Here is a 21,058-nt window from a genome sequence, read left to right as displayed (position 1 = left end):
CCCTGCATCGGCAGGCGGACTCTCAACCACTGCTCCACCAGGGAAGCCCAAAGTTCAAGTTTTTTAAAAAGATATTTCTCAGACTTATTTCTGGCTCTGAATTTTGTTATGGAAATTTAATCCTGGAACCAAGTTTGGGGGTTGTTTTCAAGCCACTATTTTAAAAAGAAAAACAGGAAAGGCCAAGAAGTAGGTGACTATGTTCTATATAAGGTACTAGCCTATCCTTCCAAACCTCAGGATGGGTGTCTTCTTTCAATGTCCTGTAGAAGAATCAGTTCTCATAAGCTATCCTCAAATGAATCTCTGTCTTGTTTAGTATTTTGCACATCTATTGAAAACCTATACTTCAGTCCATATTCCTGAAATGGTTTATTTCTTGTTTTATTTCACCCTGAGGAAACAAAATACTAAATAAAACATAGGTAACACCTGACTCATTTATTTTAGATTCTCTTGGTGAATCCAGTTCCTGTTCTTATCCCTCTGAATAGTGTTTTTCTTTGGGTGAGAGAGTTTATTGTCAAATATGTATGCCTTGGGCTCTTTGTTTTTTTGAAATATGAATATACCTCATTGAGAAATATAAAGTATAAATACTTGGAAGGTAGTAACTTTTCCACAGGAAAAAAATATTAATAATATTTGTCATCATTTCATTGCTTCTTCTATGCTATTAAAATTCAGAATAGAGCTAAATTCTTATTAATTCTCTTCCAGGTAGCTTTTCATCTTTCTTAAAAATTTTGTAACTTTTCTCATATTCTCTCAAAAGTGCATCTAATAATTTCATAGAAACCTTTTGTTACCTTGCCTTTGACAGTTGTTACTGATCTTTCAAATCTGTATGCATGCATTGGCCAAAAATTATTTTAGTTATAGGAACATCAAATAGTAAACATAAAATGAAAACCCTTTCAAGAACTTTGTGTCCTGATGGAAAAACACCTCTCTTTCCTCATGGTTTCCAGTCATATCTAAGCATTTCTTGTTCAAGAATGAAAACAAAGAAAGAAAAGGACTGGATTTCCTTAGGAGATATAGTTTAGCTCATACCTTAATGCCTTTCCCTACATTGAAATGAGCACCTGAATTGGAATTGAGCATAGTCTGGGCTCCCTTAATACATCATATTAAGCAATTAGACCTTCCAAAATACCTTTTTAACCTGAATATGGTTACATATGCTACTGAATTTCATTTCTTAAGTTTACTCATCTAATGTTTCAATAGGAATATCAACACCCCAAACGTTGCTGGGTATGTGTGTGTCCGTGCAGTAAGGTATGAGCGAACCTTCAGTTAAGTCTCATGCCCATTGCAGACATAAGCTGAAAGTCTTATTTGTTAAACGAACTTTTTGAAATGCTCTTTGATGTGGCTTCTTAAATTACCCAGCGGCATAACTACAGCTTTGCTGCATCACTCTTGATCCCTGACAGCATGGAAAATCACCAGGCATGTAGAGCCAGCCAGGAAAATGGAACATTTTACATTTGCACTGACCACATGATTACATACAAGGATCTACTGTCAGAGTTAGACATTCGGCTTCAGTAAGGTGCGCAGGTCTAATCTTAGGGCATCTCCCATTAACAAAATAACTACTGTCTGAAAAAGAACTTAAAATTTATTCCTTCTACTTAGAACAATTTAAAAATTATCCATCAAAGTGTTAAGCTGGTTTTCCACTAAAGAGGGGGAGATGGTGAAACCACCCCCTGCTTTCCTTTCAGCTTTTTTGCTTGTACCATTTGGTAACTCTTTAAAGTTCTAAAAGTGTTAAAAGTGAAAAACATTGTTTTCATATGATATCGTCACAAAAAACTGCTAGAGCTTAGCCAAAATATGTACTTATTTTAAAAACAGAGAAGTAACTCGTGGGTATTTTGGTTATTCACTAAAAACTACCAGGCCAACCACATTGTACCAGAAACCCACTAGGAAGGTCTCCAGGTAAGATGCATCTAGCGCTAAACACTCATCCTTAGAGAACTTCCAAAACAGATCACTTTAGTTTCCCTTTCTCTTTAAGGACATGATGATAGTGGTGGCTGTGAGTGGTGTCCCAGTTGTTGTGTTGGGACGTGGTAGTTGAAGAAAATCCTCTGTGGAGAGCTCATAGACGGCTTTGAAAGCCCAAGAGCATGCCCTTTACAGTTTTCACCAGTGATATGATTCTGAATTCTGTATCAACTATCTAAATCATGGGATAATGTCCTTATCTTTACATACTTAGTATGGTTTTACATGTGAAAGTATCAGAATCAAAGTTGTATCAAGACAACGAAAATGTTTTTAGGAATTATCTGTGATAAAATTGTGTTTCTTTCCCATTCTCCTGTTTTATTTTTTCATAGTACTTAAAACACTCTGAAAATACCTCATTTATAACTTCAGATATACAGGTTTCCCCCACTATCCCAAAATGGAGAATTCCTAGGACATCTTTCCTAAGTAGAAATGTTGTGAAGTGAAGAAGCAATTCGTTTAGGATACATCTTGCTAATGGATGCACAAAATAAATCCAGATAAAGAATAGATGCTCACACACACACAGTTCAAAGCTATGGCAGCTTGATCCTGAGATGCTCAGTGTAGTTTCCAGGGAAGGAGCTTGGTGGTGCCACTGTCACTGCTTGAGATGTGCACTGCCTCTGTAAAGGTTTGCACAAAAGAAATGCTGAACGCTATTTTCTTTTTTCAACTTTTTTCATAAAAGCAAAAATTCTCTTGGGAGTTCTTTCAGTTAGTGAAAACAGGTACTAATGTAGGTCTTTCACAAAACCGAGTGGCGTAAAGCAGACTTTCAAACAGGGGCTACCTATATAGGTCTCCCTAACTAGAATGTTGTGGGGGTTTTTTTTGTTTTGTTTTGTTTTGCGGTACGCGGGCCTCTCACTGCCGTGGCCTCTCCCGTTGCGGAACGCAGGCTCCGGACGCGCAGGCTCAGCGGCCGTGGCTCACGGGACCCGTGTCCCCTGCATCGGCAGGCGGACTCTCAACCACTGTGCCACCAGGGAAGCCCAGAATGTTGTATTTTTGAAGGCTTGTTCTCTACTGTATGTCCAGCTCCTAAAACAGTGCATGATAGCCATTTAATAAACTATTGTTAAATGAATCAATTTTCAGTAAAATACAGTGTTTGTACAAATTGAAAATTATACATTTATAAAATGTGATGTGTTGGAAAGGAGCAAAAATTCCCAAGGACAGAACTGTCTAAGTTGATATGAAATAACCTCTAAAAATGTTGCACTTTTTATTATCAGAGTGCTCCAGAAAGAAGACATTATTTTATGGCAGAAACACACATCTCTAACATTCTGTGTATGTTTCTTTTTTATTCTTCTAGAAATGAAACCAAGGTGGAATTTCTCCCAAAAAACTACTGGAAAATGCAGTTTAGTTTCCTTTCAAAATAGATCTTCAAAATAGATCCCAGGGTGTTTTTTCCTTATTCTAGTCATTCTTTTTGTCAGTGGAATATATAACGCTTATTTGGTGACTCTCAGAGCTTTTCAAAGAAGGCCTGGCAATACGGTATTTGAGTGAAAGATATCAAACTTTCTAAATTCATTTTAAGGGAAAAAAAGAAAGAAAAAAAAGAAAAAAATGAAATTCTAATCTATGCTCTACTCTGCTGGGTTGCTTCAAATCTCTGGGCAGACTCCACTTATATCTTCTACAGGGATTTTTGACCAGTACAAGGGAGGCTCTGGAAAGGGATCCCGGGACCCCACTTAGTTTCTGCAGCAATCAGATCCTTCTAATTGTCAACCAGCCTCAAAATATGTAAAGGTCCACAACATTTTGATAAAATAGTAGTAGAATAATAATAATAATAATAGCTTTATTGGATCTGAGACTTAGATCAATGTGACCTATTATTTTCTTAAGTGCATGTTATTTTAGCCTTTATGCCAATTCTGGTTAACTTTCTGGTGGAGTAATGGTATCCCTGTGGTACAAGGGCACAGCTGATTTTGTTTGCAAGTCACAGCCAATGTGTGGTTTTAGCAAAGAGCTAAATATGGCACTTGATTGAATCAACAGTCTGTGGAAAACGTGGCATGTCACTTGTCTTCCTTTCAGTGACAGTGATGGCATTCTGGTGGACCCCTGTCAGGATGCTCTGGGTAGGAAAAGCAGTGGCAGGATGGCAAATCTCAACTTTTACATATCCCAGATGCAAAAAGGCAGGTCTCACAGTAGCATGCAGCTCCAGTGTAACGTTTCATGTGGTTTATTTTTATTGAGACTTCTGATTTGAAATCCAAAACAGTACAGAGTTGTGTAGTTGAACTAACATTGCCAACAATATACAGTTGTTTGTATTTCCTGATCTTTGAGAAAAGGAATTTGTCTTGCAACAGTTGTGTCTGCTTTGTTTCTATTTAAGTTTTCAAAGATTTGAAACAAGTAAATAGTAATAATAAAGGCATGTGGTCAGAGTATTTAAATATAAAAGGCAAAACCTTTTTTTTTTTTTTTTTGCAAAACATTTTTTGAAGTAACTTCAGAGAAATATTGCTCTTCAGTGACATAAGCTATCACTTTTAAAAGTGTCACTTTATGAATATTTGAAGTTCTAATGAGACCCTATTGTCTCATTCTTTTCCATAAGTCCAACAGTGAAAAAGGAAGGGATGAAAAAATAGTCATTCTTTTTGTACTACTGTAATTTTACAATATTGCAGTTTAAAAAACTGATGCTTTGCCAAACTTCCAGAAAGCCCTAAGTCACAAGGATTTAGTAGCCGAGATCTGCTTTGCAGAAGTCAAGGACAGGTGCAAATGATGACCATCACCTGCTACATGTAATCTCTAAGTATTCCTGGAACTTTCTTTTTTCGTGTGTGTGCTAGCCCAACAGTTACAATGGGGAAAGAGGACAGGGCAGACCCAATTTTTATTTATGGCTTTCGTGAAGTAACCCAAGAAGAAATGGGCTTATCTTAAGAAGGGCATAAATCGGTCAGAAAGAGAAAAACTGAGACTCACTTCTCCAGGAAACTTTTACTTAAACACCAAGTAGGGGCTTCCCTGGTGGCGCAGTGGTTGAGAATCCACCTGCCAATGCAGGGGCACAGGTTCAATCCCTGGCCCGGGAAGATCCCACATGCTGCGGAGCAGCTAAGCCCCTGCACCACAACTACTGAGCCTGCACTCTAGAGCCCGTGTGCCACAACTACTGAGCCCACGTGCCACAACTACTGAAGCCTGCGTGCCTAGGGCCCGTGCTTCACAACAAGAGAAGCCACCGCAATGAGAAGCCTGCACACTGCAACGAAGAGTAGCCCCTGCTCCCCGCAACTAGAGAAAGCCCAGGTGCAGCAACGAAGACCCAACGCAGCCAAAAATAAATAAATTTTTTAAAAAATAGAAATAGAAAAAAATACATAAAAAAAAAAAACAAGCCACCAGTAGGCCTTATGTGTAGCTTGACTAGACAGCTGCCCTCCAGGCTGCAGAAATTCTAGGAACACTCCTCCTTTCTTCCCATTTCTCACACTCTACAGCAGTGCCACACATGATACCCAGCATCCCTGCTTGGTGCTCCATTAGCAGGGAAGAGTGGGGCGAGAGACTCTCGCCTGAGTTTGACTCCTGACTTCAGACCTATGAACTTGAGGGTGAGAAGTTATTAAACCTCTCAAAGCCTCAGATTCCTCATTTGTAAAAGGAGGATAAGAATGGTATCTGACTCATGTGATGGTGGAGAGTACACTAGATAATCCCTTAGTATAGTTCCTGGCACGTGGTGAGAGCTCTAAATCTAAGCTGCTCTTATTAAGATGTTTATTATTATTATTACACAGCTAGAGAAAGGAATTAAAAGGCAAATACCCCAGGAGGATAACACATTGATGTCACTGTTAAAGGGAGGATCCTGGATGCTTGAATTGTGAGAAACTCAGAAAAGGGGGGAAAAAGTCCAAAGTAGGGGTGGGACAAGAGGGGACAGACCTTTATGTGCCTTCTCGTGCCTCAGCGTTTTGCTTAATCGCCATCCTTTTTCACTTTTTAACTTTTACAATAATGTCCTTTCTTGTGTTTGACTCATCCTACCCCATCTAATCTGGGACAATGTCTGAAACATATTAGGCCTCCAGAAATGTTTGTTGCATGATTGGTCTTTAACTTTTTAAAGTCAAAAACCTGGTTTCTACTTCTGTTTAGTAGAAAAGCTAGTATTGCCTACTATATTGTGTAAGTGGTGACCAAATGCTTTTTAGAATGTTGGTTAAAGCAGATAGCTAAGTTTAAGATGAAATGTCCTCATCTTTAAGAATATTATGGATACCCAGCCACAAATTAGAAAGACTTGTATAATTCTTGAGCAGTCTTTTTTGCTTTTTAATTGAGTGGTGCTTGGTTTACTCCCACACCCAGCCCCACTGGATGGGTAGTGAAGTCATTGTAAGACTCTTAAAAGAATACCATTCGAACTTCATCCCCTTGAAAATTATTGAGATAGTTGAAAGGTTTGTAATTTTATTTGCTTTGCCTAAAATTCCATCTAGGAAAGTTATCTCAAATATAAATGTCATCTAGTACTATCATTTGATCATGTAGTCCCTACCTTAGATTCTCTGCCCTCCCATAGAGTCTTCATACTGACTTTAGTGAAGTACTGCACTGTTTCTTTTCCCTGTGGCTAGGTTTTATTTGCAACTGGAGGTGTTTTTATATGATTGCTTACTCTGTGCAGATATAAATTACTTTTTGGAATACTCAATGAAAGTAGATCTTTTAAAAAAAACTCACACAGATTTGTAGTTCCATAAACTTGGTGAATACATCAAGATTTCTGTTTGTTCTTATTTTGATATTGAAAATATAATAGATGGTGTGATAAGGCCACCTTCATTAATTCCTTTTACAAGTACTGTAATAGAATAGTTAATTTTTCCATACGTAGCCTCCAATCATCTCCTCAATTCCTGGTAAAAGCCACAACCCCATCTTTCATTTTTATTACCTACCAGTTAATTGCACTAGTAGGTTTTGTTTTTCATTTCTACATGACTTTCGTTAGCAAAAGTGGAAAGTGTTAACTCTTGCTGCTTTTTAATTAGTAAGCATTTCAGGCTTTTTAATCAGAGATGAGCAAAGAAAATGGATTTTTAAAAATTTTGTGTGAATGTGCTTGTTAGCCTCAAAATTCCAGATGACTACTTCTGACTTTTACTTTTTTAGAAAAGAAGAGGCTTATTTGGGACCAATAAATTCTGCCAGGTAAGGAATATTGGTAGCTAGAGCTATGTGGTAGGTTTTTTTTCCTTAAAGAAAAGCTTTTTTTAGCATTGTTTACCAGTGAAACAATCTTCTCAATCCACAGACAGCTTTCTTGTGCAGTGTGAACTAGTATGACCTAATCTGAGTATTTAACAAGGCAAGTGTTCATTTAAAAGTGATATAAACATTTTAATAAAGATGTTTAAAAACACTTCAAACATCTTTATTAAAATCTTTAAAACTTCAAGAGTTTGTTGTATAACTGTAGTACCTCCAATAATTTTGCTGAGTACTCTACATATGAAATCATTACGGTATAGATATATAGTTTAGACTATACTAAATTGAATCACATGTATTTATCACATTTTAGGGTTTATGAGAATGTTTTTATTCATCTTGAATGTTTTATTCATCCTGAAAATTGGTGATTGAATAAAAAACTTGCCATTGATTTAGTTATACATATCTCATTATGATTAGAGAAAACTGATTTTGCATTAGTGGAGGAAAAAATTTAAGTTAATATAAATTAACATCATATTTATTATTTTAATCTAATTTTTAGAGTATTGTAGGAATGCTACAAGAAAAAAATTCAGGATTTTACTACTTTATACTTTTAAAAAAGAGAAAGATCTGAAAGCCTTTTCTATGTTATTGCTAATTATGGACCCCACTGAAATGACCTAGGTTTTTGTAGTTACTGCATCAGATGGCATATACTCAAAACATCAGCTAGGCAGTGACTGTTTCAAGATATCAGATGAATTGGCCAATGGAACATTCTTTCTTATGCCATTTAAAGTCTTCTTTCAACTAAATCATGTCCTCCCAAGTGACATTTGAATAAGAAGTATAATTATATAATTCTATGATAAACAGAGAAAGATAAACAAGATTTAGAAAAAAGTAGACCTTTTCTTGAAATACCTATAACAAAATAGAGAATCAAGTGGAAAATAGAAAAATTTGTTCCAAGTGAGAAACATGGAAGATAAAATTCTCATATGATTAGTGGTAAGTCATTCAAAGGATGTAAAGGCAGCAGGAGTTAATGACAGGTGACAAGGAAGGGGGTAAAAGGACTGTGTTTTATGAGGACAAGTAGGATTATATGTGTAAAGTAGAGAAGTCGATTCTAGTTAAGAGTTTCTTGAAGGAACCTCCTTAGTTTGCTTTTCATGGAGCAGATGGCTGGGAACTTGCCTGCCTTAGTTATTGGGGGTGCTCAGCCACAACTCACCTTTCAGGAAGAGAATGCTCAGCCTTGGAAACATAAACAGTATTTTCAGGCTGTTAGGGTACAAATGTGAGATTTGAGTAGATAAATTTGTATCAGGGGTTACTTGAAAAATTATGTAGGCAGCTAACAATTTCAAAAATGTAAAGGGAATGTTTATATCCAAGGGTTGTGTTGGAGCTCTCAACAGATATCTTTGTTTACTACAAATTTGGAGCTAAATTTTTGTAGATGTATTTTTGTCTGTGTTTCCATATTGCAGTATGGGAATAACTAGGATAGTGCATTTATTTTAGATGATGGAAGTTTTAATTTTTAATGGTAACTTTCCATATACTTTTGAAATGAGTGATAGGAAAGGATATACATTAAAACTATGTTTTCATGCATATTGCTGCTGGTTTTTTAAAGTCTATTTTAATTTGCTTTAAAGAAAAAATGTTAAGTGAATAATAATAACATATACAGTAGGATATAGATACGGCAAAAATAATAAATATGCAGAAAATATGATTAGGAAATATTCATATACTTTTATCCTATATAGTTCACACATCACTAGATGTATTTTTTTAGAGCCTGAGAACAGAAAATATCTCAATAAAATGCTCTTATTTTTTTAACTTTGCAAAACAGCGTAATTTTTCCATCCTGCCAATATAGTTAGGCTATTTTATTTTTAAGCCTGTCCAAACTGATTTGCCATCTCTAGTAACGATCAGAAAGTACAGATTCAGGTTTTGCAAATGGATGAGACTTTAAGCGTATGCACTTGTTAGTAGGAAAGTGAACTAAGGTTTTATTTTCTGATCTTTTGAGATTTTCTTTGCCCGTAGAGGGTTTTTTTTTTAAATTCTCATTTAATAAAATTTAATACAATCAATTACAACCTTGAGCAAAACAAATCCCCAGATTTTCTAGTAATAATATTTTACATTTAGTGGTTAAATTTTTAAAAAATTTCCTTCCTATGTAAGTTACCACAGAACACTGAATAGAGTTCCCTGTGCTATACAGTAGGTTCTCATTAGTTATCTATTTTATACATAGTAGTGTATATATGTCAATCCCATACAATAGGTTTTAATGCTGATGTTTGCTGTGAACCACTAAAAAAGGGAAGGATATAATATGCAAGATTTCCCAAACTTTTTGAATATGGAAGCTGTTTCTTTTTCATGGAGTGTCTCACAGGACTAGTTTGGTGTGGAACACATCTTTAGAAATACTGGCTTATTCTGCAGTTCAAGTTTGTGAGCAAAGCAAGGAATGATCAGAATGATCTGGAACCTGCTTACCTTAGTTGGCATTTCCCTGACACATTATGCTTTCTTTCTCCTCCGTGCTGCACAAGAAGAAGTCCCCTAGAAGATTTATACATAGTAGTGTATATATGTCAATCCCAAAGTAGTTAAACATAATACTCTTAACAGTTTTTTCTTTTTCACTTTTTAAGTTATCATACATAAAATTGACTTTTTGGGAATGTGCATAGTTCTGTGAATTTCAACACATGTATAAGTTTGTGTAACCACCACTACAGTCAAGATATAAAATAGTTCTATCACTCCAGAAAACTCCCCTCTTTGACTTTTTTAAGCGTTCCAAACCACATAACTTTTCTTTATAGTGGGAATACACTGTCCTGTCATCTCACTTAAACTTGTAGCAAAAAAAAAAAAAAGGCTACTTTACTGTTCAATAATTCTGTAATCCACCCTCCTTTCTAATGTATTTAAGTTCTTCTAACTGCTGACTTTGCACTTTGCTGATTCATACACCTCATCAGGGATAGTATTCGTTTCCCCTCTCTACCAAATATCATCAACTAATCCAGTCCTAAGTTCTAACCTCTGGAGATTTCCTAGACAATGGTGTCAATAGATCTGTCCTTGTTCGTGTTACATCTGTTTATAAGTTATGCTTTGTTTGTCATTGTTTTTTGAACTGCCAGTTGTCTGACATTAATGCTGGAGATTATTATCTGGAGTATACAAGAGAATCACTGCTGTGTCTCTCTTTTTATAGGCTCTGCAGATAGTGTTCTTTCTTTTTCCAAATACTTTCATGGCTTTGTGGCATACTTTTTCTATGGTATCACTGTATATTTCTCTCTGACTGCTTATGGTAAATGCAAGCCAAAGAGAAAAAGTCACAGGTTATGTCAAAACTTTACTTTGTCAATATTTAAGCAGGGGTTGCATGTTAACCAATCTGTTACAGGCATTTGAGTGACATGCATTTCCAGTAGAATGAATATCTAGAGTACATGAACAATAATAAATTATTTTAAAATAAAGGTCAACATTTTCTGTGCTGTGATAAAGCCTGTCATTTATGACTTTGCCACAAATAAAAAGCTAAGAAACTTAAACACATCTGTAACAGTCATCATTGAAATCATTTCAGACCATCTTAAGTATTATTACCTCACATAGGGAAAACATTAACAAGTTAATTTTAACCCTGATCTTTAGATCTTAAGTTTTCTTGTTCTATGATTCTTTTAGGGTTTTTCAAGGTTTCTTATATAGATATAAGATTTCTTGAAATGTTGTGATTCTCCTGTGATTTTTTTGTGTTACGATTTCAAACCAATTTTTTTGTTTCTATTTTTAATTCCTGGAAATAAGTACATTACTATCGAATGAAAGTCTTTATTATCCTTGTTTGCGAACTAGAAGTTAAAACCTTAAGGAATAATACAGCTACTTTTACTTGCGCACACTATTATCTATCCTTTGAAGTTATAAATTGACTATTTTATCATTTGCTCTTTAGATGGATCCTGTGCAAAAAGCAGTCATTAATCACACATTTGGAGTGTCCATTCCCCCAAAGAAGAAACAAGTTATTTCTTGTAATGTCTGTCAGCTTCGCTTTAACTCGGATGTGAGTATCACCTTTTCATTGCGCTCTGTAGTCTGTCAAACTCTAAGTGTGATTGCTCTGAATATGTACATCTCTTCGTATTTACATACTCTCTAGCAGCCCCTCCAATTGATGGCCCACTTATTTCAGTGTGCTAGATTTTCAAGGGATTTGGATTCAACATTAGAAACTTGAAGAACAGAGTGGCTAATGTCAAAAATCAAGGATTTCTCTATGTAATCAGTCTCACCTATATCATTTTACACTTAATCTCACCAGTTATATTTACTTTTCAAAAATACTTGAATAGCAGAAAATATTTTTAAAAGTTTAAAATGAAATGAAAATATGAAAAAAATGCAATGAATGTTGAAGAAAACCATTGTTATTGCTCTTGATAACAAGTGTCACGTTTTATGTGTGTGTGCCAAATCATATTAAATACCTGAGAGAATAATTTATTATGCAATTTATATTTTCCCAGACCGTGGAAATACAGGGAAAGCTTTGTAAATTATTTTATCTGGCAAGCATAACCATCCTGTTAAGAAAAATGATAACAAGAAAAGGGTACAAATAAATATTTTATGAAAGTCGATTTTAAAATGTAGAATAAAATAACATAAAATCAAAATAAATAATATTAGAATATTTATAATACCCAATGACCAAGTAAAGCCAATGAGCAATGCAAATCTCAATCTGGAGGCTGCATATTGTATGTGATATTTCCCAAGTTACTTCACAGTAGAAGTCATTTTGCCAAGAGTATATTATACGATTCATGAGTTTTGGAAATATTAAAATAATAAATACCTTTGTCTGAATATCCATTAAATGATATTTTGATAATTCTACACAGGAAACATAATGAAAATTATAGTCATTGGAAAAGAGGAGATATGCTTTTCATGATTTATAAAAGTATATTTAATGCAATTTCAACCAAAAATCCAATGACTTTTTTTGGCACCTGATAAAATCTTTCTCAAATTCCTTATTCAAGAATTAAAATTTTCCAAAATAAATTGAGAAATATGTAGTACCAATTCATTCAAAGTCTCAGTATTGTTAAGATGTCATTTCTCCCTAGATTGATCTATAGACCCAGCACAACCCAGATAAAAATCCTAGAAGTCTTTTTTGTGGAAAATGCCAAGCTATTTCTTAAATATACATAGAAAAGAAAAGCCCTATAATAGCCAAAATGTTTTTTAGGAAAGAACAAAGTTTGAGAACTTATGCTTCTTGATTTTAATACTTAGTATAAAACCTTTAGTAATCAAGACTGTAATACTGGTGAAAGAACAGTAGACATATTGATCAATAGAATAGAATACACCTGCACCTATACGGTCAGTTGATCTTCTATAAACTTGCAAAGACAGTTCAATGGAGAAAGGCTAATCTTTGCAACAAATAGTGCAATTGGATATCCACTTGTAAATTTAAAAAAAGAACCTTGACTGGTACTTCACACAAAATTTAAAAATTATTTCAAATAGATCATATATATATATATAAAAAACTATAAACTTAAAACTATAAAACTTCTAGAAGAAAACATAGGAGAAAATTTATGTGACCTTGAGTTTTAGGCAAAGGTTTCTTAAGAAACAAAAATATGAATTATGAAAATGCTTATATATTAGACTTCATCAAAATTAAAAACTACTCTTCAAATGACACTATCACACTGTTAAGAAATTGAAAAGAAAAGCTACAGACTGGGAGAAAATATTTATAAAACACATGCCTTGTATGCAGAATATTTAAATAACTTACAACTCAATAATAAATAATAAATGGGCAAAAGATTTGAATAAGCACTTTACCAGAGAAGAAATATGAATGACAGATAAATATGTAAAACTATGCTCAACATCATTAGCCATTAAGGAAATGCAAACCACAATCAGACACTACTATACCTATTAAAATGATGAAAATTAAATAAATTGATATTACTAAGTGGCAAGGATGAGGAGCAACTGGAACTCTCATTCATTTTTGTTGGAAATACAAAATGGTGCAGGTCCTTTAGAAAACAGTTTGGTAGCTATTTATAAGAAATTTTATAATGTTATAGATACATTTCCCATACAACCCAGCAATCCCACTTCTAGGTATTTATCCAAGAGGAATGAAAACATATGTTCATATGCATGTGTCTTTTATAGTAGCTTTATTCATAATTGCCCCAAACTGAAATTGATCCTAATGTCTATCAACTGATGAATGGATAAACAAACTGTGGTATAGCCATACAATAATGGAATACTACTCAGCAATAAAAGAAATGATGTACCAATACATCCCACAACATGGATGAATCTCAAAGGCAATATGCTAAATGAAATGAGTTGGACACAAAGACTATACACTGTGTGGTTACACTTATAAAACTTTTGCCAAACATAATACTATGGGGACAGAAATCAGACCCATAATTAACAGGGTCTGAGGGTGGGGTTGGGGCATCGATCACCAAGGGGCATGAAGGAACTTTTCTGGGTGATGTAAATATTTGAAATCTTCATTGTTGTGGTAGTTACACAACTGTTTTTGTTTTTCAAAACTCATAGAACTCCATACCTAAAAAGGAATTTTACTGTATGTAAAGTATATCTCAGTAAACCTGACTAGAAAAAAAAGCAATGTGATAGGAATCGTGAAATATTTTGTAAATGGAAGACTAATTAATCATAGAGGCATACCTACTAGATATATTAAACTATAATATTACTACTAGATTTAAGGTATAATAATTAAAGGAATTTTTTAAGAAAAGACAGAATAATAAATACTGAAATAGATCCAAGTATATTTAACAATTTTGCCCACTTATTATCCAAATTTATATAGTCACATAGGGAAAGTAACGTCTCTAACTTTGCGAATATAAAATGAAAATGTTCGCTACTTAACTGGCCACTTACAAAATGAATACCCACCAGAAGACATGCTCCATATTTGGTTCTAGCATTCCCACTGCAGCAATACCTGATGCTGAAAACATCTCATAATACAATGCAAAGAGATTGCAAAGTTAAATTGCAAAAATCTTGCAAAAGATGCAGACTTTCATAAAGTCTATAAATGTCATGTTAGAGAACAGCTTAATACAAAGCCACTGACAAATGAGGATATGCCTGTTAGAGTTAAAGAAGAGAAAAGTAACAAGATTTATGATAGACAGGCTCTGCAAAGCAAAATGTTTTGACCATCAAGTGAATAATAAGGACTTTGACGCAATTATGAATCCCTTGAATTAAAAAATATATATTTATGTGGTCCAAAAAGCAAATTAATTTTAAAAGGTACATTGAAAAATCTTGTTCCATCCTATTCCCCATCCTCCCACCCTCCATGCCTTTCCCTGCCTATCTGTAACCACTTTAATATTTCTTGCCTATCTTTCCTGGGTTTGTTTATGCAGATTGAGATTGAATATATGCTCAATCTCCTCCCTTTTCTACATACAAGGTAGCATACTATTCACACTTTTTTTTGCCCTGCACTGTTTTTACATAACAATATATCCTAGAGAATTTTCCCTATCAGAACATAACAAGCTCCCTCACTGTTTTTTTATAGATGTCGTAGGCAAAGATGTTCACATCCTAATCTCTGGACTCTTTTACTATATTACCTTGTATGGCAAAGGGGAATTAGGGTAGTAAGTGGAATTAAGGGCACTAATCAGCTGACCTTAAAATAGATTATCTGGGATTTTCCTGCAGGCCCAAAGGCCCTTAAAAATAGACGAGGGAGGCAAAAGAGGAAGTTAGAGTGATATGATATAAGAACAACTAGACTGGTCATTGTTGCTTTGAAGGTATAAGAGGGGCCACATGGCAAGGAATGTGGAAAGCTTCTAGAAGTTGAAAAGTCAAGGAAATTGATTTTCCCCTAGAGCCTCCAAAACAGAATGCAGTCCGGCTGACACGTTGATTTCAGCCCAATGAAACCCATGTTGGACTTCCGAATTCCAGAACTGTAAGATAATAAATGTGTGTTGTTTTAAGCCACTGAGTTTATGGTAATTTGCTAGTACACCAATAGAAAACTAATCTAGTAGTCTACGTGTAGATGTTCCATAGTTTACTTAACTAGTCCCTTATTGGTGGACACTTAGGTGGTTTCTTATCTTTGGAGTTAACATAGATTCTCATAGCCAATAAATACAGATATAGGACATAAATTTGAGTCTCTTGACTCTAAATCCACAACTCTCCAATGATACTATGTTGCCTTACAACTTTACTCATTTTCTTAGCATTTATTGTGCTCCTATTTTATGCCAAGCCCTATACATACTAGACTCCAGAGTCTAGCAGCAACTTTTACTAGTAAACAGTGTGAATGAAAGCATGCAAGGATTAACCTTATTAGATCTTCTCAGAACATATTCCAGGTCTTCTGCTCTATATTTCATTACTCCATACATAGAAAGGCTGCACAGTGTAAAACACTGGATTAAGAGTCCTTGAATGTGATTTAAATCCTAATTTTGAACTTTGATAAACCACTTCACTACTGTGGGCCTCAGTTTCCCCTTCTGTAATGTAACCTAAAATGGACTACATGATCTTTAGGAGGACCATTCCAACTCTATGACTGAAAATCATTTCCATGGTATTTCTTTAGAAGGACAGGATATAAACACTTCCATCTTACAGGTGGAATAGGTAAGACTCAGAAAGAATGACTACGAGTTTTATTTTTTATTTTTGTCAGTCTTCTGGGGAGAGGTGTGCCAGTCTTCTTTCTACACCCCAGAATTTCTCTAGGAGCAGATTCACCTTTGACTTGAGCTTCATTCGATGTCAGTAATTTTCTTTGTATTTACTAACAGGGGCATGGACAGATGTACACACATGAGCACGTGACCACTGCCTTCCTTGTCACCACTCAAAAGCTCTGTTGATAATGGAGAAAGAAATTAAATTTCTGAGTCATGCTTAGACTCTGGGCAGTAAAGCCACAAAGTCTGGATGGCAAATTCACAAGTGTGACATATACATGTTCTCACTGTTTAGTAATGGTGCTATAATCTGCATAACTGAGCTCTGAAACTGAGCATTCTTTATTTGGGGGAGAGTTTATTATTTTATAATTACCCTATTTACATTTTAATGTAAGAATTAAGAAGATGCTCATCCTTATTTTCTTTAATAACATTTCTAAATCAGCCTGAGACTGAATTGGCTTCACTCTTCAGTGTAGAAAATATGTTTATTGAAAAATCTGGAAGGCAGATTTGCTCAGTAAACAGACTACATTCTGCCATTCTCCATTACCCATATAAACTGTACCAGGGCAGACTTCATGCATTAAAATTCAACGTGACCTAGTTTAAGTGTCCAGTAGCCCCCTTTGTCCAGCTTTTATCATCTCAGTAGAACTCTACTGTCAGAAAGCAAAAGGCTACAGCGTTATGCAAATGAGCAAGCATTAATCACAAACATTTCCCAAGTGAATCTTTGCAAATTGACGCCATTAACTTTGCCAGGGGCCAAGCATTGCAGTCCAGGAATAATGTGTCTTTCCAACTGAGTCCCAGACATTTGCACAAATGTGTGCAGCACCCGTGTCCCTAGTTTCTTCTTGGCCACCTTTTTTTTCTAACATGGTTTAAGCTGAGCACTGAATGAAATTATCCTGGGCCTGAATGCCCCCTTCTTCTCCAGTGAACGAGTGCACTGCAACTCTAGTATGACTATACATTGTTAAGCTTAAATCCGAATCTTTCCCTTTAGCTGGGAAATAATATGTTTCTAGAGTTAAGCCTTGCCAGAGAAATAGGTCTTCTATACTGTTTCATAGTTAGTTTTAAAGAAGACTCTCAAAATTATTGGACTTTCAGTTTTCATACGAAAAGACTAGAAACTAGAACTTTTAACGCAAGCTTTTAAAATATTTTTGAGGCTGACGTTTCTCTTTTGGGCTAGGTTGAAAGTTGGTAGATCCCAAATAATTTCTAATTTTTGTATTAATTTCAATTTCTTAGAGAATAGTGGCAGAAGGATAAAGGAAACTGATCCTTAAACAGATTTTTACACAAAATCAGGGCAACTTAGTACTCTTAAATGTTTAAAAATAGAGATGATCTTCTTTTATTGTTGTTATCTCAGAACAGAGTTAATCATAAATACCTTTAACATATGACTGGATCCTTTATGTGTCATGTGCAAATCGAAATGAGAGCACAGTGATCTTTTTAATGAAGTTTTATATACTCTAATTCAGGAACTGACCCTGAAATTTTGATACTCAGCATTAATAACACAATTGATTCAGCATGAGATGCTGGGTCCCTAATCGCTGACCCCGAATTTGGAGCTAACTCATTTGAGTTTTTGAATTTACACTATTACTTTTTGAATAGCATTGTAAATCAAATCATTTATAGTTCAATTTTTTTTTTAGTTTTACTTTGTGGTTCCTCTAAGTTTTTAATTTTGTTGTGTTGTTTTTGTCTTTCTTTTGGGTTTTGGTCATCCAATACCTCTATCTCTCATTTTAGACCACTGTTCTTTTTGCTGTGTTCTATTGCCTCATGTCTCAAGACATAAGGAGATGACCTCATGCCACTTCATTGATTTACGTAAGACTTATTAAGTACAAATGGACAGGAAATTAAGGATTTGCTTAGAAGTTAAAATGACAGGGCGACCAGTTGTTTGTGTGAACATTTCTGTAGGTGACCTGACTCTCCTATTGTTTCCTATAAATCTCTCTGAGATTTCAGAAAGTGCAGTCATGCAACAGTCACCCTCAATTCCCATATGACTGCAATTAGTGTGTAATTGATACATCCGCAACGCTACTTCCCTCTGCATTTGGCACCTTTGTCATCTTAGCAGTTTTCATTTGGAGAAGGTTATTTCATATGCTCTCCTGGACCTTTCTGCCCATATCTCTTTTTGTGTAGTTTTAATCTTATGCCCACTTCCTGATTTCCTTAGCAGTTTACATAATACAGTACAAATTCTCTGTCTTGCATAAACAAACTGCCTCCACCCACCATCTGCCACTCAAGAAGCATTAGTGTTGTTTCTGTTGGAGCCCTGGCATTTTCTGTCATCCAGCAGGGATCTCAGCAGTCATGAGGTTAGGGAGAAAGCCACAAGTTTGGGTCCCACATAAATGCCCTTTCCATGGGCTCTGGGCTGACCCTCCATCTCCTTTAGCCCCCAGGCCTAACTCCACCTCTCCGCCAGCTGCCATGAGGCAGCAAGTCCCTACAGCAGCTGCGGTTCCTTCCGTGGGAGGTCAAAGCGGCGGGGAAATAGGAACCCCTTAGATGCCTTCTTGGAAGATCTGTCTTGCAGCAAAAGCGGAAGAGGCACTCAGCTGCAAGGGCACCTGCTTGCGTTTTCTGAAGGATCAAGCTTTGTGTTTATCACCCCATCACACTCTTCTAGGGGACTCTGCATTTTGCTATTGGCTGCCTAGCGCTGGTTTTAACTCTAGAAATTCTGTTCACCAGTTAACAGTGTTTTTCTTTCCCTATCAAAACGTGTTCTCTTCTACTAAGCCATCATGTTCTTCCTTCCTGTGTTCTCTATCTTCTCTTCCCTTCTCCCTCTCCTCTAGCTCTTCTCTCTTCCCCGTCTTCCTCTTTCTCAGGCACAAAAGTACAACAAATACACTATTTTTCCTTTCTCTCATGGACGTAGTGTCTTTATTAAGCTTTTTTAGGTTAATAACTGGATTCATTGCTTTGAATTCTGAGGCACTTTTCCCTTGAAAAGCCCCTAGAAGGTAATTTTTTTAAAAAAGCATATTGAACATAGTATTTGAAACTCTAACCAACATAATGTTTACAAAAATTTATACTATGTTTCCTGAATTTTCAGACATTGCCTTTGATAACTGACATGTCAAGAAAAACCTTGAACAGTCATCTTCTAATATTTGGCCTTCCTTACATCACCACTCTCAGATATGTCCAACAAATATCTACACATGTGAGGTCTACAGATCAACTTAACACTTCCCTCCTCTCACATATACATATACCATCACTGCCTGCTACCCACGCACACCTACTGTATTTCTCTTGAAACCCTTGAGGTAGATAGCAGCTCCTTTAGTCTATTAATTTATACTATATTTACTATATTGGGGCTTCGCTGGTGGCGCAGTGGTTGAGGGTCCGCCTGCCGATGCAGGGGACACGGGTTCGTGCCCCGGTCCGGGAAGATCCCACGAGCGGCTGGGTCCGTGAGCCATGGCCGCTGGGCCTGCGCGTCCAGAGCCTGTGTTCCGCAATGGGAGAGGCCACAGCAGTGAGAGGCCCGCGTACTGCAAAAAAAAAAAAAAAATATATATATTGTGTAATTTGTTGGTTTTTTTTTTTTTTTAAGAATTGATGCTGATAAAATGTGAGACGCAGAGTTTTAAGAATACTGGTACCTAGCCTGCTAAGTTTCACCTATGCTAATATTGGCCTCTCATTCAGAAATGAAATAAGCCATGGAGATTGGTCCTCACTAAAAAGTGAGTTTATGATGAAGGGATTTGGAGAAAGTCATGCTCAAACTGAATTCTGCAGCTGATCATTAAATAAAGAAATACCACTGCGATAATACTCTCATTGCTGGGTTGGGAAGTGAAAGCTAGTTGTAAAGTTTACATCTGCTGCTAAGCAGTACAAATTATTAGATAAATGAATAATTTTGTAAGTTTGAAAAACCAACTGATTCTGTTAAGAAAAAAGGTACTGATGATAAAAAGAATCAATAGCATTAAATGGAAATCTAGAAAATGATAGTCCGCTTTTGTCAAACATTTTACATTTTTCCCATAAATAAGACTATTTATATTGATTCTTAGGTGTAGAGGGTAGTGAAGCAGATAGCACGTAATTAAAAGCATAAATCTCAGGAGCTTGGGAAGGTAATTCTCTGCTTTGCAGGCAGAGCTGACAAAATGATGAACATTTTCTGCTTCAACATGACAGAAATATAGTGTGGGTACAGGGAGAAGGAACATACCGAGCTAAAAGTTTGCTTCAATAGCTGCTGTTTAAGAAAGCTCTTTAAAAAATTTAGTCTGCCTTTTTGAAGCATATAGTAGTTCCTTATTAAATTTTTTAAAAATTGCCTTAAATTAGCACTATCACATTTCCAGAATGTCACAGTCTTTCTCAGAACTACCTTATTTTAAGTGGGTATTTGATAATTTAGGACTAATTTTAAATTCATCACTGAAAGAAAGTAAAGATCAGGATAAAAGTGAAGTTTTTAAAAAGTGAGCTTTATTACTTATAAAGACTCATCAGATCCTATATTTAACTAATGGGGAAGTTATGCAATACATAATTCAATCATTTGGGGCTTTTCTTAAAACACATAGATGCCTCACATGACATATTACCTTAGCTATTTATATGTTTAATAATATTCAAAGTTAGGATGACCCGCCTAATGTGATGTGAAGAACAGTAAATGTGAATGCAAAACCCACCCTCCCGTATCAGAATATGTTCTCAACAGAAAACCATTAAGCATCTATTGATCAGTACTGCAAGCTTTGGTACATTTCCATTAAATATTGGTTTGCTGATCAAATATTAGTAACACCTTTTTAAAAACCTTATGGGTGGTCTTTTTTTCATGTGTAAAATTCCTGTGTTAGGAACTCTTTTAGACAAAAGTAAAAGTTTCCTGAAAGGATTTTCAGGTCATTTTG

At 35.5% G+C, this 21,058-nt stretch overlaps 1 protein-coding gene across 23 annotated transcripts in view; it reads left to right on the top strand.

The window, feature by feature from the left end:
• The window catches only part of ZNF385B (zinc finger protein 385B), a 167,109-nt gene that overhangs the window by 93,428 nt on the left and 52,623 nt on the right, over positions 1-21,058 (top strand). For 20 of the 23 annotated variants that reach the window (XR_008618779.1, XM_028479727.2, XM_028479695.2 and 17 more), the window contains 2 exons: positions 7,204-7,242; positions 11,267-11,377. The exons of 1 other annotated variant lie outside the window; for it this stretch is intronic. Coding sequence is in view for 21 of the 22 variants with exons in the window: in XM_028479727.2 (XP_028335528.1) it covers positions 7,204-7,242; positions 11,267-11,377 (150 nt within the window). In the remaining variant the exon portion in view is untranslated. The remainder of the gene's footprint in view (positions 1-7,203; positions 7,243-11,266; positions 11,378-21,058) is intronic. 2 more of the 23 variants (XM_055088829.1, XM_055088825.1) reach the window with 1 other exon arrangement.

This window comes from Physeter macrocephalus, chromosome 2 (genome assembly GCF_002837175.3).
Source record: "Physeter macrocephalus isolate SW-GA chromosome 2, ASM283717v5, whole genome shotgun sequence".
Classification (NCBI taxonomy): domain Eukaryota; kingdom Metazoa; phylum Chordata; class Mammalia; order Artiodactyla; family Physeteridae; genus Physeter; species Physeter macrocephalus.
This window is presented reverse-complemented; position numbering and strand designations above follow the sequence as displayed.